General features: G+C 33.1%; 1 protein-coding gene across 1 annotated transcript; it reads right to left on the bottom strand.

The window, feature by feature from the left end:
• Positions 1-5,282: 5,282 nt before the first annotated feature.
• LOC110698770 (protein disulfide isomerase-like 1-6) lies at positions 5,283-18,843 on the bottom strand. The gene is made up of 12 exons (XM_021876292.1): positions 17,901-18,843; positions 17,668-17,797; positions 13,349-13,514; positions 12,996-13,114; positions 10,764-10,844; positions 10,595-10,684; positions 10,438-10,509; positions 10,281-10,349; positions 9,669-9,749; positions 9,069-9,203; positions 5,801-5,854; positions 5,283-5,716 (listed from the first exon to the last, which is right to left on the bottom strand). The coding sequence occupies exons 1-12, from the start codon at positions 18,401-18,403 to the stop codon at positions 5,621-5,623; spliced, it is 1,596 nt and encodes a 531-aa protein (XP_021731984.1). The 5' UTR covers positions 18,404-18,843; the 3' UTR covers positions 5,283-5,620.
• Between the last annotated feature and the right edge of the window lie 404 nt (positions 18,844-19,247).

The following is a 19,247-nucleotide window of genomic DNA, read 5'->3' on the forward strand; positions in this document are numbered from 1 at the left end:
AACTCAACCAAAAGCTTGAGTTGATGGTTGAGGCCCAAAATATGTTTTATACTCTATCACTTATCACATTGACTTTATATTCATCTCACAAAACTACAAAAAGATTGCAAATAAAACGAACAAAAAGGATCAGAGGGAGTATAATGTAATTTGTTCATATTCAATTAAGTTGGCACTCATAAATGTTCTAATAATTGCTTAATTATATAAGTTTGACACGATAGAGTTAATGGTTAATAAGCCGAGTCTTGCGGTAGAACAATAATGAAAGATTATTGTAAGATACTCCGTAACTAGTAATTAGCATTGAATTGAATAAGACATTGCTATAATTATGATCATGATGATTCACAAGCTCAAATTGAATACAAACTCTTAAATAGACCCGGTTCACATTAATCTATTGTGGACCACTTAGAGTAGTGTTACTATTGTCGTTTTATTAATTAAAAAAAAAGTCACTATGTTAAAATAATGGTTTTTATGTTAAAATAAAAGTGATTGTGTTTTTATAGATTAATTTATTTGATGAAAATTTTAAAATAGCGGTCAATATGAATAATATAAGTCACTAGGTTAAAATTAGGATCATAACGTCATACTTCAAGTTTGCAACAATATTAAAAATCACACAAATTTTATTGAAGGTTACTATGTTAAAATTAAAGTTACTATATTTAATATAAGGGTCACTATGTTTAATACCAAAGTCAGTTGCAAACGTGAAGAATTTCGGGTTTACAATAATATTATTGTGAACCAGGTTCACACAAGTTTTTCTGCAAACTGAAAGCGTATATCATAATGATATAACCTATCAATGCTAAAGAGTAAAGACAAACATGTAACATTGTCCTCTTTTTCTGACCATACAAAAATCTGACTAGAGTATTGGCAGTGACAAAAATGTAGATTATGTTGTTTCTTTTGTTTTTGGTTGTTTTGATCTAAATTTATAATGACAATGACGAGCAGGGTTGTGTGGACGTGGATGTCGTAGTCCTTGCTTGATCGGAGGGGATGAGGATGCGGCTGCAGATGCAGATGTCGTAGTCTTAGTCGTTGGTCGTCGATCAGATGTATTGACGAGCGGATGCGGATGCGGATGCAGATGGTCCTAGATGTTGCTTGTGGGGCTGGCTGCTGAGCTTGCAATTACAATTTAAGCATGTGGACGTACCATAAATAAATTTGTAGTACTATACTACATTGACATAATGGACGTACCACATATAAATTTGTAGTACTATACTACATTGATACTTCTAAAGAGCATTGTTGGTTACGTTTTTGATTAGTTTGCATTTAGAGTAGACATCATTGTGACTTGTATGGGACAAGGGAAATGACAAGAACAAAAGTGAGTGATTTTATGTATCTACTACCACTGTACTCTGTAAAAGGAATGTTTCATGGCCTCCGTCTTCAAATAAAAGGCTCGTTTTATGCGTTTGTCTAAATAAAAGTTTTTATTCATCTTATATAGTTTTTCTTTTATTTTCTATCAATCAAACACAATTATTTTTTCTAATGCAATTTTAATCAACCAAACTCCACTATATTACTTTTTATATTTCACAAACTTTTATGTGGCTGGCCACATCGTGTGGCCAACTATTATGGGGGTTACTTTGTTAAAAAAAGGGGGGGGGGGATTAGTGAAGCGTATCTAAGACATCAATATCATCATTTTATTATTTTTATTGAGTCGTCTATTAATCATGAGGTTGAATGGCGTCAATCCTAAAGTTACGCGTGATTAATCGAATTGGAGTTGGAGTAGAATTAGTAGATTGATAAGATATTATTTTCTAATGTTATTAGAAGATAAATTTTGTTATTTAGGATTAGTATTTAGTATTTATATCTTATATATTTTATTTTATCTTTTAGTTATCCTAACGGCATGGGATGTTTGCCTATAAATATTCTTTATTTTCATTAATGAAGGCAGAGAAGTTTTGAGTTATAATTGATCAGTTCGTATGAATTGTTTTAGCAAGAGAGTTGCATATGATATTTTGCTGAGAAAGCTACCAATATAGTTGTTATTTAGTCTTGGTTAGATTAAATAGCTTGATATCCCCGAATTTCCTGAAGAGCCCATAAAAATACGCATCAGTTACTTACTCGGTCAGGGGATACAAAGTCGGCCAGGGGTTACTCTATAATACCCCGTATTTTCATACGTATTTTAACTTAAATAAGTATTTCTTAAAGTATTTATATAATTCGAAATGAATTATCTATGGTGTTTCATTAATTTAAAAAGAATTATTTTAATTAAAAGTTTATTTTTTAATTATTTAACAATCTTGGAAATATTTTATTTCATGATTTGGAAACTTTGGGGCATATTATTTTTATAAAAATGTAATTTTTAAGGTCAATGGTATTTAAGAAAAGTCAAAATACTAGTTTGAATAGGAAAGGGATCATTAAGGGTAGTAAAGGAATTTTAAATAGGAGGGTTATTGAGAGAGGGTATAAATACCTATCATATGAGCAAAATCAAATTTTTCCAAGGTGAAGAATACCTAAAGGTAAACTCTCTCTCTCCTCTTATTTTCTTTCCCCTTAATTTTTCCCCTTCCCCTATATTTTAATTTTAATTTTTTTTCACCACCACCACCACACACACACCACAGTGGCCGGCTGCCACCACCACCACAGCCGGCAGCAGCAGCAGCCGTGGGAGGTGGCGCCAGCCACCCACCCTTTCCCCCTTGTGCGTGCGTGTGTTTTGTAAAAAAAAAAAAATTCTTCCTTTTGATTTCTTCTATTTGGGTTTTGTGATGATTTTTATGATATTTGATTTTAAGTATGACGTATATAAATTTTCAGATTTGATTTTGAATTAAAAAGCCCCAAATTATAAACCCTAGGTTTCTAAGTTTATGTATATTGATGAAAATTGTTTATAGGTGATCTAAATTATTGAAATAAGTGTTTTAAAACACAATTACAACAATTTTAGATGATTTAATAAAGCTGGAATTTTTATATATAAGCTATAATTATGTTTCTTGAAAGGATTTTTAATTACCCATTAATTGGGAATAAAAGTAAGGGTTTTAAATTAAATTTTAGCTTGTTTTAGAGGGTTTATGAGTGATTTAAAGAGTGTATATATTGCTGGAAATTTGGGTGGAATATCTATTAATGCCTCTTTGTAATTTTGGTTTGTAGGAGGTTTCCAAGTGAGTGATTTTATTTTATTCGTGGCGATTTTGAGATCATATTCAAGGTATGTTCACGTACTTGGTAATTATTTGAATATGTAGAAGCATGCTAGGCTTTGATAAATTAATTCCATGTAGTATCATGATAGGTGTTGGTTGGAATTTGTTGATTGGTTTGATGTTGGTAAATGATTTGTGAGGTATGAATTACTTATTATGAATTGGTGATTGGAATTAAATATGTTGCCATGTTGGATATGAACCATACTTTTATTATTATCATGATGGAAGACATGTTTAATTAAATTAAATGTTTAATTTGGTTTGGAATATGAAAAGGAAATTTTATTATGGTTCATATAATTTTTATTGATGCTATAAGCATGAGGAAGGAGCTATTTAAGTGTCTATGTACACGAGGATTAAATTATGTTTTGGTGCTTAAGTGCACTTAAAGTGTTCGAAACACCGAGGAATAGGATCTGTGGTGCTTTATGCGCTTAAGGTGTTATTTAACACCGAGATAGTTTAAAAAGGATTCAACATTTAAATTTATGTGGTCACTAATTATTTAAGAATTAAATTGGTATGTTTGATTGCTTGAATGAATTATAATGTTTGATTGTGTTATGGTTTGTGAGTCATCACCAAGTATAGTAATATGTAAAGCAACGTAAAGTGAAAGAGATTACACACCAAAACTTTTGGAACGTATATACCTTGAGTATGAACATACGAGGGGAGTTATGCGACTTTATATTTGACCATAACTTCTACTGGAGTACAGGATGCTGTATATTTTTTTTTATTATGCGCAGGAATTCCGCCACATACGAGTGGTTCTTTTATAATGGCACGGTTAGTTGCCGTGTTAGTATTCCTTTATTGGGGCAGGTTAGGGGGAAACCCGTTTGATGCGTAATCAAATTAAATGGACATTGGTATTTGTCTAGTTAAGTGTTGAATGTCTTGTATGCTTGTTTACAGGTGTAACAAGGTAAGTTGTGTGATGATAGGATGAAAGCATGATAGTGTGTTTTATTACGCTTATATACTCATCATTGTCGATTGTGTATTGTATGTTTGTTTGACCTTATCTTTACCTTAGCCCTACGACGACCCATTTCTAATGGCGAGTAGTGGGGACAAGTAGAGAGAAGTTTTTCAGGTGATGAAGCATTTTCGTGATGGGCATGAGTAAAGAGCGAATCATCTTAGTTTCCATAGGAATATGATGTGTTTTATTCGCTTTGAATAATATTATTTTATTATGCTCATGAGACTAACGTAAAGGTTTTCAGTGTTGTTTAATTTTAAGGGCTTACAATGGTTCCAAGCTGTAGGTTGACTTTGTTTGACCTAGTTTGACTTTACTTTCATTCAGCTTGACTTTTAAGTTGACTTGTTTTGAATGATTTTAAAGAAAGTCTTCCGCTGTGTGTCTTTGATATTTGCTTTAGCCGTTTTCACGATGACGGTAATATCTTAGATTTTCCTATTTCGTATTTTAAAAAGGATAAAACAGGTATGTTAAAGGAAAAGAATTTCTAGGATGTTACATACTCGGTCGGCCAGGGGTTATTCTAGATACAGGGTTATTTGGTGTGTGTCGGCTGGCCACACTATGTGGCCAACCGCACACAAAAATTGCGGTTTTTATTTACCTTTAACTCTTTAAACAACCAAATCCAAATATTTTTTGTTTATTAACCATCTTTGTAAAAAAAAAAGTGTGTAAAAAAAGCAATTAAATTTTTAACTTGGAGATAAGAGGGAGTTTTAAAAATCAAAAATTTGCAAAACTACTCTATATATTTCTAGTTTTTGTTTGTTGTAAACTGTAGGGGATCATCTCAATTCAAACATTGCAGTTAGGAGTTACAACCACAAGATTTTACTGGAGTACAAACTACAAAGTACACAAAAACTATAATTTATAAAAAAATTATCAGGAATAAAATCCATATATATCGTATATAATCAAGCAAGCTTAGTGAAGTTGGGGAGAGACTCATGTTGTGACTTTGAGGTCACGAGTTCAAATCTCACCAACTCTACTCTCAAGCGTTAGCTTTATGTTGAGACATCCTGGACCAAAAATAAAATAAAAGGGAACACATTTAGACTTTCAACAAGATAATCTGTTCAGGTATGGACAAAAGAGCCAAAGATTGCTATTGATCTGTCAACCCCTTAAATTAATGGGTGATGGACCATTTTACATGAATCGAATTCAATATTCCATCTATTTTCTTTATGAATACTCAAAACTGGAAATCAGTCTAAAATATCTGTGGTTTATGTTACAAAACTATCGTCATTAATTTCATCCTTAAATCTACACACGGTTTCTATTCCTCTTTCCTGTTTTGGTTTTTGACATTTCGTTTTCTGATTCCCGACGGTCTGAAGAAACTGAGAAACTAAAAGTAAGGTATTTATAATTCGTCGTTAGCTGGATGTTCTTCAGCTTTGACATTTTTCTTAATAAATGCTCCCAAATCCTTCAAACTGGACTTCGGCTGCAGTTTAATCTGGAATGAGAGATAGAAAATCAGCTAAAAATAGAATTGGGTAAACATTATGGAAATAATAAGATAAAGGTATTCGATGTTTACTGGATTTGATTTATCAGCCGCTGGATAAAACAGTAGAGCTGGGTAGTCAGTAACCTGCGATATATTAAATATCAATCCAACATGTTAATTTCCATCCAAGAGTACAAAGCTACAATATGACATAATGTGCTTATTGAGCGTATTTCTGTATCAGTTCATCACACACACAAAAAAAAAAAAGGTAAATATGACTATATAAACATTCGCAATATTTATAGAAAAATATCAAATTCAGTTTTTACTTGATTCCCTAACTTATTTGTTACTTCGATATATTAGACCAATAATGTACCACTTTCATACATAATTCACTTGAATCTTACAGGGTTTCCTATTCGCAAGGTTCACTATTAATGATCATATGCCACAGAAAACAATCCCTAACAACAAGGTGATTCTATATACAGAGTACTTCCATTCTATATATCTTCATAACCTTTTAATGACAAAACTGTCCTAGTCTTCTCCGAAAAAGCTATGAGAATAAAAAGAAATATTCACAGAGAATATTTTTTTTTAATTCATGGAGAACAAAATTATGCATAGGGAATTTTTTCTTCAATGGGAACAATTTTATAGATTAAAACCAATACTAATCATTCATTGTTCTACTTTCCTTAATTCCCGTGAAAAATTCACAATAAGCTAAACAACATGGGACAAAGGGGATATCGCATTGAATTTTAAATGATTTAGAAAGTATATCTAAGTTAAATATTATTCGCTTTGTCCAATAAAGAGCATTATTTTTTATTTTTTTTATTTTTTTTAATGTGAATTTTTCACGGGAATTGAGGAAAATGAAACATTGCATAACAATTAGTAATAATTTATTCAATGTGGACACAATATTTTTTTAGAAATAAGAACAAATTTGTAATTTTTAGGTAAAGATGAGTTAAAAAATTAGAAAAGAATGATCATTTTGGAAAACCCTTAAAAAAACAAGAAAAAAAAAAATAGGGGATGGAGGGAGCATCTCTTATAATACCTCAATATTATTACGTAGTTAATTAGTTATTTCTACCCAGTTCCAGCTACCTCTTTATGTTTATTAATAGACTGTCATTTACTCACACTTATAGCATTGATAAGTGGTAATGAAAATGATGGAATGAGTCGATTGCTAGTGGAAAGGCAAGTTCATGCCTTTGTCGATAAATTTACATGAAAGATCCTTCTAAATGTCCATGGCCATAGATTGTCATATTCCTTTGCTTTTTTTTTTTTCTTTTGCTAAGTACTACCTATGTTACATATTATGTGCAACTTTTGAGTATTATATATGAAATATAAAAAATTCAAAAGTTGCACATAATATGTAACAGAGGTAGTATTTGTTTCTTATCATTGTTTTTCATTACCATTTACATCTTTGAGGGCATGCTTGACATTGGGGTAATGAACACAAGATAAAGAGAATGAAGATGGGTTTAGGTGGTGGTAAAAGTGATGACGTAGTACATCAACCTAAAAACTAAAAAGGATGGGTTGGTGGGTAGCTATAACCCTCAAAAGGAGGATAATAATACCCCCATTCTCCACCTTATACAATCACTACCTCATCCTATCACCTCCATCTCCATCCACGCTCATTCTCTTTAATATTTATCTATTGCTCTTACCCTTTAAAATACTACCCCCATTCACAGCATGCCCTAAGTGATAATAAGTGGTTATGAAAAAGAAAAGACTACCGGAAAGTCATTAGTATGGACATTGACACAGATCATTATCCGAGCAAAAGCCCACCTATTTCATTACAATTCCTCTATTTAACCTTTTATAAAATGAGTAGTGAAAAGTGGCTCAAGGATTCAAATCCATACAATATAGCAGCAATGTTTGCTAAAAGTCTTCAGCTCTTTCCCAGCCCAATCACTTTTAAATATACACATAACACTAAAGGAATAAAGTCCCGTTATTGCCTCAAAAGTGAAAAGTCAATATATTGAACAATAAAGGGATGAGATATAATATAAAAACGAAAAAGACACATAAGCACAAAAAGGCTAAGAAGATGAACAAACCCATAAAATTCCATTAAGTTAAGTAATAACCTGACCAAAAAGGCAGCTTATACATCAACCATGATGATGTCAGTAAGCTATTGAACTAGAAAATGAATCCAAAACTACTACATTCTTACAAAATTAGTTTAAATACTACATAACAAATACCCCCTCCATTTCAGATTAAAGGTTACACTTTTCTAATTTCGGCACTATAAAAAATGATTACGCTTTACCATTTTCCCTTTTGAGACAAGCGTCCCATATCTTTTTTTAATCATTTCCTCTCATTCTATACATATCATAGCTCTTTTAGGTCCACTACTTGTTTTATTTTTTACTATTGTTTCCTTATAAGTTTCCATTGAAGTGTTAGGCCCTGTTCTTTTGAGCTTCTAGGCAGAGCAGATTTAGGGTAGAGCAGATTATTATTATTATTATCATTAATTATTTATTATTATTATTATTATTATTATTATTATTAGATTTTTACTCTTTTTATAACATTAGAAAATGTGTTAAATAATATAAATATTAATTATTATTATCTATAAATATTAGTTATTTTTATTAAATAATAATTATTATTATTATTAATTATTATTTTTAAGTAGAACAGAGCAGATTTCAGTAGAGCAAAGCAGAGCACAGCAGAACAACTCAAAAGAACAAGGCCTTAGTGTGTTACCAATGATTTAATAAGGGGGAGAGAGTAATTGGCAGTGGCAAGATATTTCAGGTGAGAAGCTTGCTAAAATAGGAAGCCTTGAAAAAAAAAAAAGAAAGAGAGAGGAAGCTGGTTATTAGCACTTAAAAATTGTTTGGCACCCTCAACCCAAAAAAAAAAAAAAAAAAAACCAAATGTTTGGCAAGGAGATATAAAGCTAGCTAAAGCAATGAACTGTGCAAAGCACATAAGTCATACGAGACATACATGAAAATGCAGAGAAAGAGGGCCAAATGCTTATATTCACTATTCTGTTATCCCTTGGTCCCAATGTTTTCCTTTTTTTTTTCTTTTCATTTTTTTACAAGCTGCACTGTTGAGAATTTAACTTGATACTGTTTTCTGGAAATCACATTCAATCTTAGTTTCATAAAACTCCCACACAAATATTATTGTCTCAGATGCACTTACGCTAGTACCAAAGGAACTCAAGTATGTCTGTCACAGGAAAAATGAGGTATATATCTTCTCCATTATCATGCAGACATTTACAGAACATTAGCATATTCCAAAAATTCAAGGTACTGACCTGAAGTTTTGGATGCTCATTTACAGAAGCATCTATCTTTGCAAATAACAGATTTTTCAATCCTTTGAAATGCTTCGCCAACTTCTCTACTTGCTTGCTTACAGCATCACAAGTCATGCACCATGGTGTGTAGACCTTAAAGGTTTAACGAACATCAACACAAATAAATTTAATAAAACAAAAAAAAAAAAAAAAAAAAAAATCATGTGAGCAGAACCAAAATATTTTCGAGTTGACTATTTGCCACAGATTTATCTACATTTGTTATATTATTCAAAAGATATTTGAAACAGAGAGGGGGAGAGACATCAGCCTAAAGAAAGTAAAACTGAAACTGGAAGTGCATGATGAATACATATTGAAACTGGAGATAGACAGTGAGAAGAAGACACAGATGCCAAAGGAAAACTGAAAAGAAATCCTATAGAATTGTACTGTACAACTCTTAGTTTGTAAACATGTTATTTTGTGCTACAGAAAACATCATAAATTTTAAAAATCTCCATGTGATGCACAGCATAAAATGAAAGGAGAGGGTAAAGAGAAGAAACTAAAGGAAGGACATGAAATCACAGGGGCACAGATGGTAGGAGCACTAACCTCAAGAAAAACATTCTTGGAACTACTCAAAACCAGGTCATCAAATGTCTTTCCCACTACAGCGTGGATGCTAGCATTTTCCTGTAATTATCAACAACTTGTAATTAAAGCAACCAATAGACAAGTTGTTTTCCTATGAATTATTACGGGTTTCTACAAGAAAGACTCACCATTCAAGCATCTCTAGAAAACATTCAAATTAATAAGATCTATCGAAGCAACTTTTTTAAATAAAAGGTTTTACTAACAACATTCGAAGTACACAAGTTAGATACAAAATATACCACCATAATTGATGGTTCAAAAAATAGCGGGATCACTGAGAAAATTGCAACTATCCAAGTATCGACTTTAGTTGAATGTTGCAATATTTAACCTAATAATAATGCAATACTGCATCCAAACAATTAAGATCCTTTTCTTCTCAAATATATTAAAGAGAATGTTCTCAAATGAAGTAGTTCATGTAGCAAGATAAAACAATTGTCCTCGAAAATCATAAAAGATGTATATTCACCGTCCTTCTAGATTTGATCATCCTTAGTAGTCAGAGTATCACAAAAATGTAAAGAGCTGAAATAACAGAGGTAAAAAGGATGTGGAAAAACTCACATTATCAGGTATAGTCTGTGACTTATAATACATTGGAACAGTCCCATCTAATAGTCCAGAGCAAAAATCCTATATCATGCCAGAAAAGAAATTATGTGCCATTCTACACAAACTACATGTAGAGTAAATAATTATAGCAAACAATGATTAAACTTACTTCTAATTTGCTTGGAGTAGGTTCTGATTCCAACAGATACTTTGTGCTAATCTTACTATCAAACGCAGCAACCTATCAGTAACAAAGGTCAGTTATGCTCAAGTAAGAATGGCATAATCAGGTAAACAATTGACAAGGCAATAGGGATATAACTTACAACAGTCTTCTGAGATTCTTCTAGTCCAAGCAGAGTCAGGAAAGGTTTTGCCAGGTTCTCCTCGGTAATGTCTACATATATGAACATTATCTGCACCAATGAAGTCCAACGAATCAACTAAGTGTTTAAAATTAATAGGTTAAGGATGACAGAGAAAATGAAATGTTACCTTTGACTTAAACTTCTTGGCAACTTTTTGAAGAGGCACAAGAAGGGACTTAAACTCATCAGAATCTGCAAACACGTAAACCTACAATTCATTTTTGATAGGCATTAAAAACTTGCTTGTTAAATGGTTTGATGATTAATGTGCAGAGTTCGATAACACCAAATTAAAATGATACAAATGTCTGAATTCAGGAAAACCAACTGGAACATATGAAGCTAAGCAGAATTTGGGCAATCTTAGAGTTACTCCACAGAGGAGTGGGAGGTAAGGGGGAAGAAACTTTCCAGCAATCAAGACTCATGGTATGAAAAATAGGCATCCACTGAAAGATATATCAATGGATACCAAACTTAAAACATTGAGCGAAAATTTAGCAAAAGATATACCCTGGTGGACATCTATCGAAATGAAATGGGTTTGGGGTAGAGTCTTAGTACAGAAAGAAAAACAGTCATCATTGTCACTTAAGTCATTCAAGATTATGGTGAAAGACAAATCAAAACATGACCCTGCCCACCTGGCTTTACTTCTTTACGAACAAAGAGCAAGTGAGAAAAGAAAGAAGTCAGGGAACAGTTTGGTTAATATGTCTAACTCAACCCCTTCCCTCCTTCCTTGATTCTCTCCCCCTTGCCATATTGGATGGCAATGCATCTCCCAAGAATGAGGTGATGACATGCATATTATATGATGTTGCAAAGAGTTATTAGTGGTAATTTAACGGCAAACACATCCAAAGCGACCAAAAAGGGCTCCATGAGTCTAACTATGAAGTTTTCCAACAGATTTTCAGTAAACATACATCGGATTGCTACTGCATAATTTGAGACCACAGACTATTACAAAGTGTCACCGGCCGGAAATTTAGGCTTAGGATTGACAGCTTTCAAGCAATCCAAAAATCACTTCATATGATGGTGAACGAATAGATATAAAGTCTTCACCCCAAAATTGTTCACAATAGAGGCATAAAGTAAAATGAGGGTAGCACTTAGAGAGCTCCCTCTTAATTCAAAAATGCTTATGGGAAATGTAGTTTATGCACATGTAGGGCTAGGGATGAAAAAAATTCATATATGCAGATACCCCTGGAGCCTGTGAGAACAGATGCAAGGATGTTTTCCTCCTTGAGCTGTCAAATTAAAAGAGAATGCAAACGTAACTGTATATATTGATCAAGCTTATCTTATTTTAATTAAGTTGCAATTGTATATGGTTAATGTAGCCCTTACAGAAATTTCTTTTTTAAGCTAATTTAAAGCATTTTGAGCTCTTGAAAAAAGACAAACTTAAATGGAGTATACAATAATAGACCTGCAGTGCTAAGTGACCTTAGTCATGCGCCTTTAAGAGTTTAGGTGAGGTAGATGAGGCGCAGCTTGACTCGTCATAATTCTTGTCACTTTTTATGAATTGTACCTCACTACAATGAGACGTGCCTAAGGCATAGGGAATCCCTATCACGTTGGTGCTCTCTAGCCTTTTTATACATTGGAATTGACGAAGAAATATTAACCTCTCCTGTGAAGTTGCCTCAGTGAGTCAGTAGGATCATTTCTTTATCTTATATATCAGAGCAAGTTAAAGGTTTAGGGTTCCTGAAATTTTTAGGTGAGAAGCATTTGAATCTTAGCTTCTAGCTTGTCACAGCTTGGCACCTTAGCGCATCAGATATAATTTAGATTCATGTACTCGTTTTTCCTTTAGTTAAAAAAAAACTAAAAATCCTTCCTGAACTGAACATGCTTCCAGCAAGAATCAAACTACAATTAACCCCTTAATAGGGGTCACGCTTGAAAAATTTGCACATGGATGGAAAAGGACTCAGGAAGTGAACTAGGTTGTAGCATTCCTTCTTGAGTTTCTATTTCTACCAATAAGATGATTCAAGAATAGAAGGAATAGGAAGATGAGTAATTCTAAACTTAATATTTCTTGCCTTTGATGAAGGCCTCAGGAAACCTCACATCATAAGTAAAAAAAAAAAATTGAAAAAAGAAGGCCTCAAGAAACTTCACATCATAATAAGTAAAAAAATAAAATAAAATAAAATGAAATTTCAGGATGCAACTGTTGCAACTGTATATAGTGCACTGTTGCAACTGTATACATGATTTTCATAACTCTGAGAACAATGGATGCCAGTTGAAATTTCAGGATGCAAACATATGAAAGTGAAAAGATGCAACATGACAAGCATGGTAAACATAAAATAAAAGTGTAACAAGAAACCTGATATTTAATTTTGCTTGAGTAGACTTTAACAGAATTCAACTCAGTTAGAGTTGTAATTAATGGAAACTTGTTGTGTTCCAAAAACTGCAATATATTGTCCATCTCTAGGGGCTCTTCTGCAGAAGCAAACATTATTACCTACATCAGAATGATAGTAGTACTGAAGAAAAAGGTAAGAGAACAAAAGGGACTGGACAAGCCTTTTGCAAGCTATTGCCTGAAATGATCAAGATCAAATAAAATAAGGTGCCATCACTGATTTAAGATGTTATAATTTTCTTTATAACCTACTGAATTCAAATACACAGATAGGTTAAGACAAAATATCAGTGACAAAAGGCAGTACTTACCAAATCTAGTATATCTTTCTGGTTCACTCTTGACTAGACCTATAAAAGGTTTTGTGATCTTGGTATCAGGGAAAAGAAATTTTGCAACCTCATCGGATTTAGTTTCAACAAACTGAATTTCATTGTCCGATATTGCGGCGTTGATATATTCTTCATACTGAGGACCCTGTATATTGTAAATTATTTCACACAGATAAATTAACAGCTGCAAGAGGATTTGTGTAGAGGACTAGAGGGGAAGCACCAATAAAATAAACTTCACAGAAAATTCAAGGCAAAACTTGTCAATATGACATGCATAACAGAATGATTGAGTAGTTATAACTTTGAACCAGGTTCTCTTCTCCACCTCTCAAGTTTGTAAAAGCAACTAAAGTATACACAAAACCCCTAATGCAAACAATTCCTTGCAAAACCCTTTCACATGAATGCAGCAGCCATAGAACTACGCTTGGATTTATAGTCATTGCAATTATTGCCTTTTCCTAAAGTGAAATTAATCTCATACCACACAGCCAACACTGAACAAGCATAACTACTTTTAACTCAAGACAACTTGCCTTTTGACCTTGGCATGTACTCACTCCGTATTTTATTACTTGTTCCATTTCTCCATGCGCAGAGTTTTAGGAGGAATAGTAGAAAGTAATAAAGCATGATGGAAGTAGCATTGGTTGAAGAATAAAAAAATTTTAAAAAGCAAAAGTGAGTATAAGTGGGAAGGAGAGATAACAAGAAAAATACTAAAAATTGATATGAGGGGACGGTAAAGAAAATAGTAAAATACTGTTAAAAGTTTCCAAAAAAAGGAAATGGAGCAAGTAATAAAATACGGCTGCAAAAGGAAAGTGGAGCAAGTAATAATATTGGAAGGAGTAATAAAGAAGCATAATTGTACATAACCTTATTTTATGGTCGAATATTAGACAAACATAACCTAGAAAGATCGAGATTTGGGCCTGTTCACTTCATCTTATTTTTGCTGATTTGAAATTATTTTTACTGAATTAAAATTAATCTTGCTGAACTTATATTATATTTACTGAGCTGAAATTAATTTTACTGAATTGAAATTATTTTTGCTGAACTGAAATTATTTTTGCTGATTCTCTATTATATTTTGAAGTTACTGATTTTTACAAAACTGAATTAATGAAATTATTTTTACTAAACTTAACTTATTTTTACTACATTGGACTTATTTTTACTGATTTGAAATTATTTTTTATTGATTATTAATTTTTTTAAGGTGAAGTGAACAGGGCCTTAATCACCTTATCAATGATGATCCGTAATAAAGCATTAAACAACGGATTTTTTAGTAGAGCAACAACTTAACATACATCAATGATAGATCATATATCAAATGGGGGAAATCGGGTGCAATTTTATATCATCCAAGTTCATAGGTAAAAGAACAGAAGGGAAAACAAAAACTTCATTGTAGATAATTAAACAAGTGGTAAATTCTTTATATGCGACTTTCCAAACTCATGACCTTATGTGTATATCTACGTTATTGACCTTGTGTGATTTCTAGATCATTAACGCAGATGATTCTTATGTGTTTGAAGATTAGGTGTTAACATAAATTATCAGATAAATAAAATATTACGGGCCTTATGGAAAACATAATTTTACGTTCAACAAATCTCCCATCCAGCCACACTTAGAAGCCCTGAACATATCTCAAGGACACAACCCATGTGCCATGTTTTGAACCATACTGCACGGTGACTTGACTGACTTCCCTCATTATCACCCTACAATGTTGTCTAGATCTTATGGACATCCTTAGACTTGATGACTTCAACAACATCCATTCAAATGGTAGTTCCAACCTTGAGTACGCTTACATAAATTTGAGTATTTACATTTTTAAGCTCACACCAATTTGCACACAAATAATAATGAGTCTATGAGCGCTTATTTGAAAGACTCCACACACCTAAACCAAGAGTCACTAGATAAATGAAACTAAGTATTCACCTAGATCATCTAACTAGATATTATAATACAACTAGGATATCCATCATCATCCTAATGCCAAATTACAACTGAAATGTAAAAGGGAAATTAACCAGACCTAGGCACTTCTGAAACTTATCCCAAGGTGGACTTCACAACATATTGATTTCATATAGAACTTGTATCCAAGCATTTTGTCACGATCCTTGACAAAGTTATTGGAATCAAAAGTTGCGCTATTTAGCACATGAGGATTGGACACCCACAGTCTTAGCTTAAAATGCTGAATAGGTTGAGATTTGGAGCTAACTCTAAGTCTTTATTAAGATATCATGCTTCTTTCATCTGTCATTGTAATGGTCTAATGGATAACACCCATTGACTCATCAAAACATCTTAGAGAAGTAATGCCGATGTGGCAATAGTCAATGTGGGTCTCTTGTACGTTGTATGTTCCCAAGTGGAAGTGTGGAGCTCCAAAAAATGCATATGCACCCAACAACAATAAGAAAAAGGAGCAAACATTGCTACTTTATAGATTCTAAAGGTTAAGATCAGGAGAATGAGGAATTCTTAGGCTCTAACTATTAGAGTCATAAAAGACTAATAAGGGCAAACAGGTAAATCCAAAAAAAAGCAATTATAAAAAAATCAAGGTAAACAAAAAAGTAAAAGCAAAACAAAATCTGTAAAAAAATGCCCTTTTCAATTTTTTGTTCGGTGTAGAACAAGAATCATTTGGTTCACATTGGAAGTAACTTCCCATGGGAATTTATATTTCATAGGAAATTTTTTCCCTTATGAATTTCCTAGGAATTAAACTAATTTGTTTGGTAGACACTATAGGAAATGCATTCCTAAGAAATTGAACTCGCCAAGGAGGGAGTTGGTGAGTAATTTCCCATGGTTTGTGGGAATTTGTATTTCTCTTGGAATTGCTATTTCTCATGTTTACCTTATTTTCCTCCAACCAAACACACCTTCATTTTAATACTTCTTAGGAAATTCCATTTCCAACCAAACACCACCTTAATTTCTCAAAAATGAAATTCTGGCAAATTGAGTTCTTCGTTATGCTATTTCCTCAAATGGAGTTCTCAACATGTGACAAATTTTGGCGCCAAAACATGGCGGGAACAAACCGTTGATGCTGTTCTTGTTCCATCTTTTGTTGTTGATGGTATTTTTTATGATACCAACGAACTTCATGATGGTATTCGTTTAGATACCAACGGGCCCTTGGTATTCTCCAACAATTCTTGTTTAGATACCAACAACCCTTGATGGTATTATCCAACAATTCTTGATTGTATTCCTTTTTTCTATTTGCCGTTGATGGTATTCTTTTAGATACCACCAAGTACAATAAGCTGTGATTTCGATTTGTTGGATAATATAAATTAGTGGTAATTTGTTGTGTTCTTCAATTACCCAAAAAATTCATTCTGACACTTGCTTGGCAGAATTATTGCGATTTGGGCACAGTAGCGGCTAGGGTTCCAATGAGACAAAGGTGGAGGAAAATGAGGGCCAATAAACACAACAAGAACAACTAGGGTCTCTTACCGCCATTATTTGTTTTGAAGTATTTTCCTTGTAGAGAAATCTATTTAAGGAGTATTTTCCTTGTAGAGAAATCTATTTAAGGAGATGCCTTATTAGACGCTGAAATTGTAGGGATTTCTAATCTGAGCAATGGAGTTTTGTTTTGAAGCTATAACATTAATTACAACTGTCCTTTTTTTACCAAAATTTGTTTTGCTTTTTTACTTTCCCTTTATTTTTCTTAGAATTGCCTTTTTAGATTTACTATTTTGCCCTTATTAGAGTTATTCATGACTCTAATAGTTAGAGCCAGAATTCCTCCACGAGAGTACTCTTATTCAAAGCACTTTTCGGGAGAAACGAATACAACATAAATCGAACAAGAATCTAAAGCAATCCATATAAAAACAAAAGTAGGTAGCTTTGTCATAGAAACATGTCCAAAAACAATAACATCGCTCTAACAATCCAATGCAAGGCCATGATTCCGAAATGATCAATCCAATTCACTATATAATACTCCTTATTTATCAGAACATATCAATCATCCAATCAATTCTAGTATAATTCAGCAGATCACACTACACTAACTCGCAGTTTCGCACCACATTACACAATATTGAAACAAAAATTACTGACTTGTCAATCAACTGCAGTAAGCACACGATAAACAATACCAACGGATACAAACTCAGAAAAACATATTATAGATAGCACAGATTCACCAATGCCGATGATAATACATCGAATTCTCCGAACCAAAACCAAAACTACATAATTGGAGAAATTTACAGAACAGAACATACCTCAAAATTCTCAAACAGCCCAACAGCATACATACTGTATTTCTTAGCAAATGCCTCAGCTTCAGCAACTGAATTCAATCTAACAACAGGCTCACCCGTCTTCTTCCTTGCCCAAATCAGTATCTCCTCTCTAATAAAAAACCCCATCTCAAAAATTTCAGAAATAATCCAAATAAAAAATACCCTTCAAATTCAAATTTAACAAAAAATTAAAATTAAAATCAAAATCTTACGCAGAAAATCCACCAGTATACTGCTGAGAAGTGCCATTGATGAAAAGAAGCAGAGTAGGGTAACCCTTAATACCCAAAGACGACGCCGTTTTAGGGTACCTTTCAGCATCAAGCTTAGCCATCAAAAGGGGGGAACCCAAATCATTCAAAAAATTAGCAGATTCAGCAAATTGGGGCATTAATTCAGCACTTCTAGGGCACCAAGGAGTATAACCCAGAAGAAGAACAAACTCAATTTGGTCAATAATTTTCTGGGTATTATCATTATTCAATTCCACCACAATTCTCTGAGCTTTGCTCAATACTCTAGCTTCTGAAGATGGTGACGATGAACCATGGTCGATTTCATCTTGTTCGTCGAGTGCTAAGAGTTCTTCGAACTCCGATAATTCATCGCTGTCGTCGGCGGCGGAGGAGGTGGGGTTGTCGGCGGAGGAAGAAGAGAGAAGGGGGGTTAAGAGGAGAAGGAGAAGGAGGAGAGAGAAATGGAGGGTTTTGGACATGGCGGAATTAGGAGAGAGAAAATGGGTGAAAATGTGTGTGAGAAATGGAGTGAGTGTGAGTAAGATGCAGAAAGTGATGGCGGAATGATTTGCGTTGATCGCGGAACTGGAAATGGGGACGAAGGAGATTGATGGGGAGAGAGAACTTTTATATAATTTTGACTTGAATGAGAGATTGACTTTTTTTTTTTTTTTTAAACAAGAGTGTGTTCAGTTCATCTTAAAAACATGATCATAAAGACGTATAGTTCGATACTCCGATTTTTGAAGGGTTGCAAATTGAAACAATTTAATTTGGACAATTGTTTTTGGTGCAATAATTTTGAGATTTTGACAATATTGTACTAATATACGACGTAGAAGTATAAAATATAGAGTATTAACTTTGTCAGCGTACATTTTATACTACTTTCAGGTTTACGATTTAATTATGACGGATCAGGTTCAATATAGGGGAAATATGAGGTAAAATTCGTGGCTACTCAAGTCAAATACGACAAGTTCAAATTAATATAAGGGCAGTGAACAATTATTGTGATGAGGTGTAATATGATAAAAAATCTATTAGGATTTAGAAGACAACTAGGTTAGTACATTGCGATATATGGTTTTAACATTAAGAATTTTGCTCATTTAAGTTATGTGATTAAACTAAATTGCTTGGTAAAAATAAAAGTTCCCTCTAGAGTCGTTCTCTTGGGAGGGTTTTCTGCCCTAGTCGCTGCTAGGTTTTGTTCCTTTGTTTTCAAAGGTTTTTCCCTTTGATTGTTGTTTTTTGTTCACGATGAGTACGAGCCCTTCTATACCTAACAACAATGAAGACGAATGCAATGAAGAAGTAGAA

This window comes from Chenopodium quinoa, unplaced genomic scaffold, assembly GCF_001683475.1.
Source record: "Chenopodium quinoa cultivar QQ74 unplaced genomic scaffold, ASM168347v1, whole genome shotgun sequence".
NCBI classification, from domain to species: Eukaryota; Viridiplantae; Streptophyta; class Magnoliopsida; order Caryophyllales; family Amaranthaceae; genus Chenopodium; species Chenopodium quinoa.

Coding starts and splice junctions, on each gene's coding strand:
- LOC110698770 (XM_021876292.1), bottom strand. CDS start 18,403: ATGTCCAAAACCCTCCATTTCTCTCTCCTCCTTCTCCTTCTCCTCTTA. Junction 17,798..17,900: donor TATACTGGTGGATTTTCTGC/GTAAGATTTTGA, acceptor GTTTTTTATTAG/AGAGGAGATACTGATTTGGG. Junction 9,750..10,280: donor CACAGACTATACCTGATAAT/GTGAGTTTTTCC, acceptor TGATAATTACAG/GAAAATGCTAGCATCCACGC.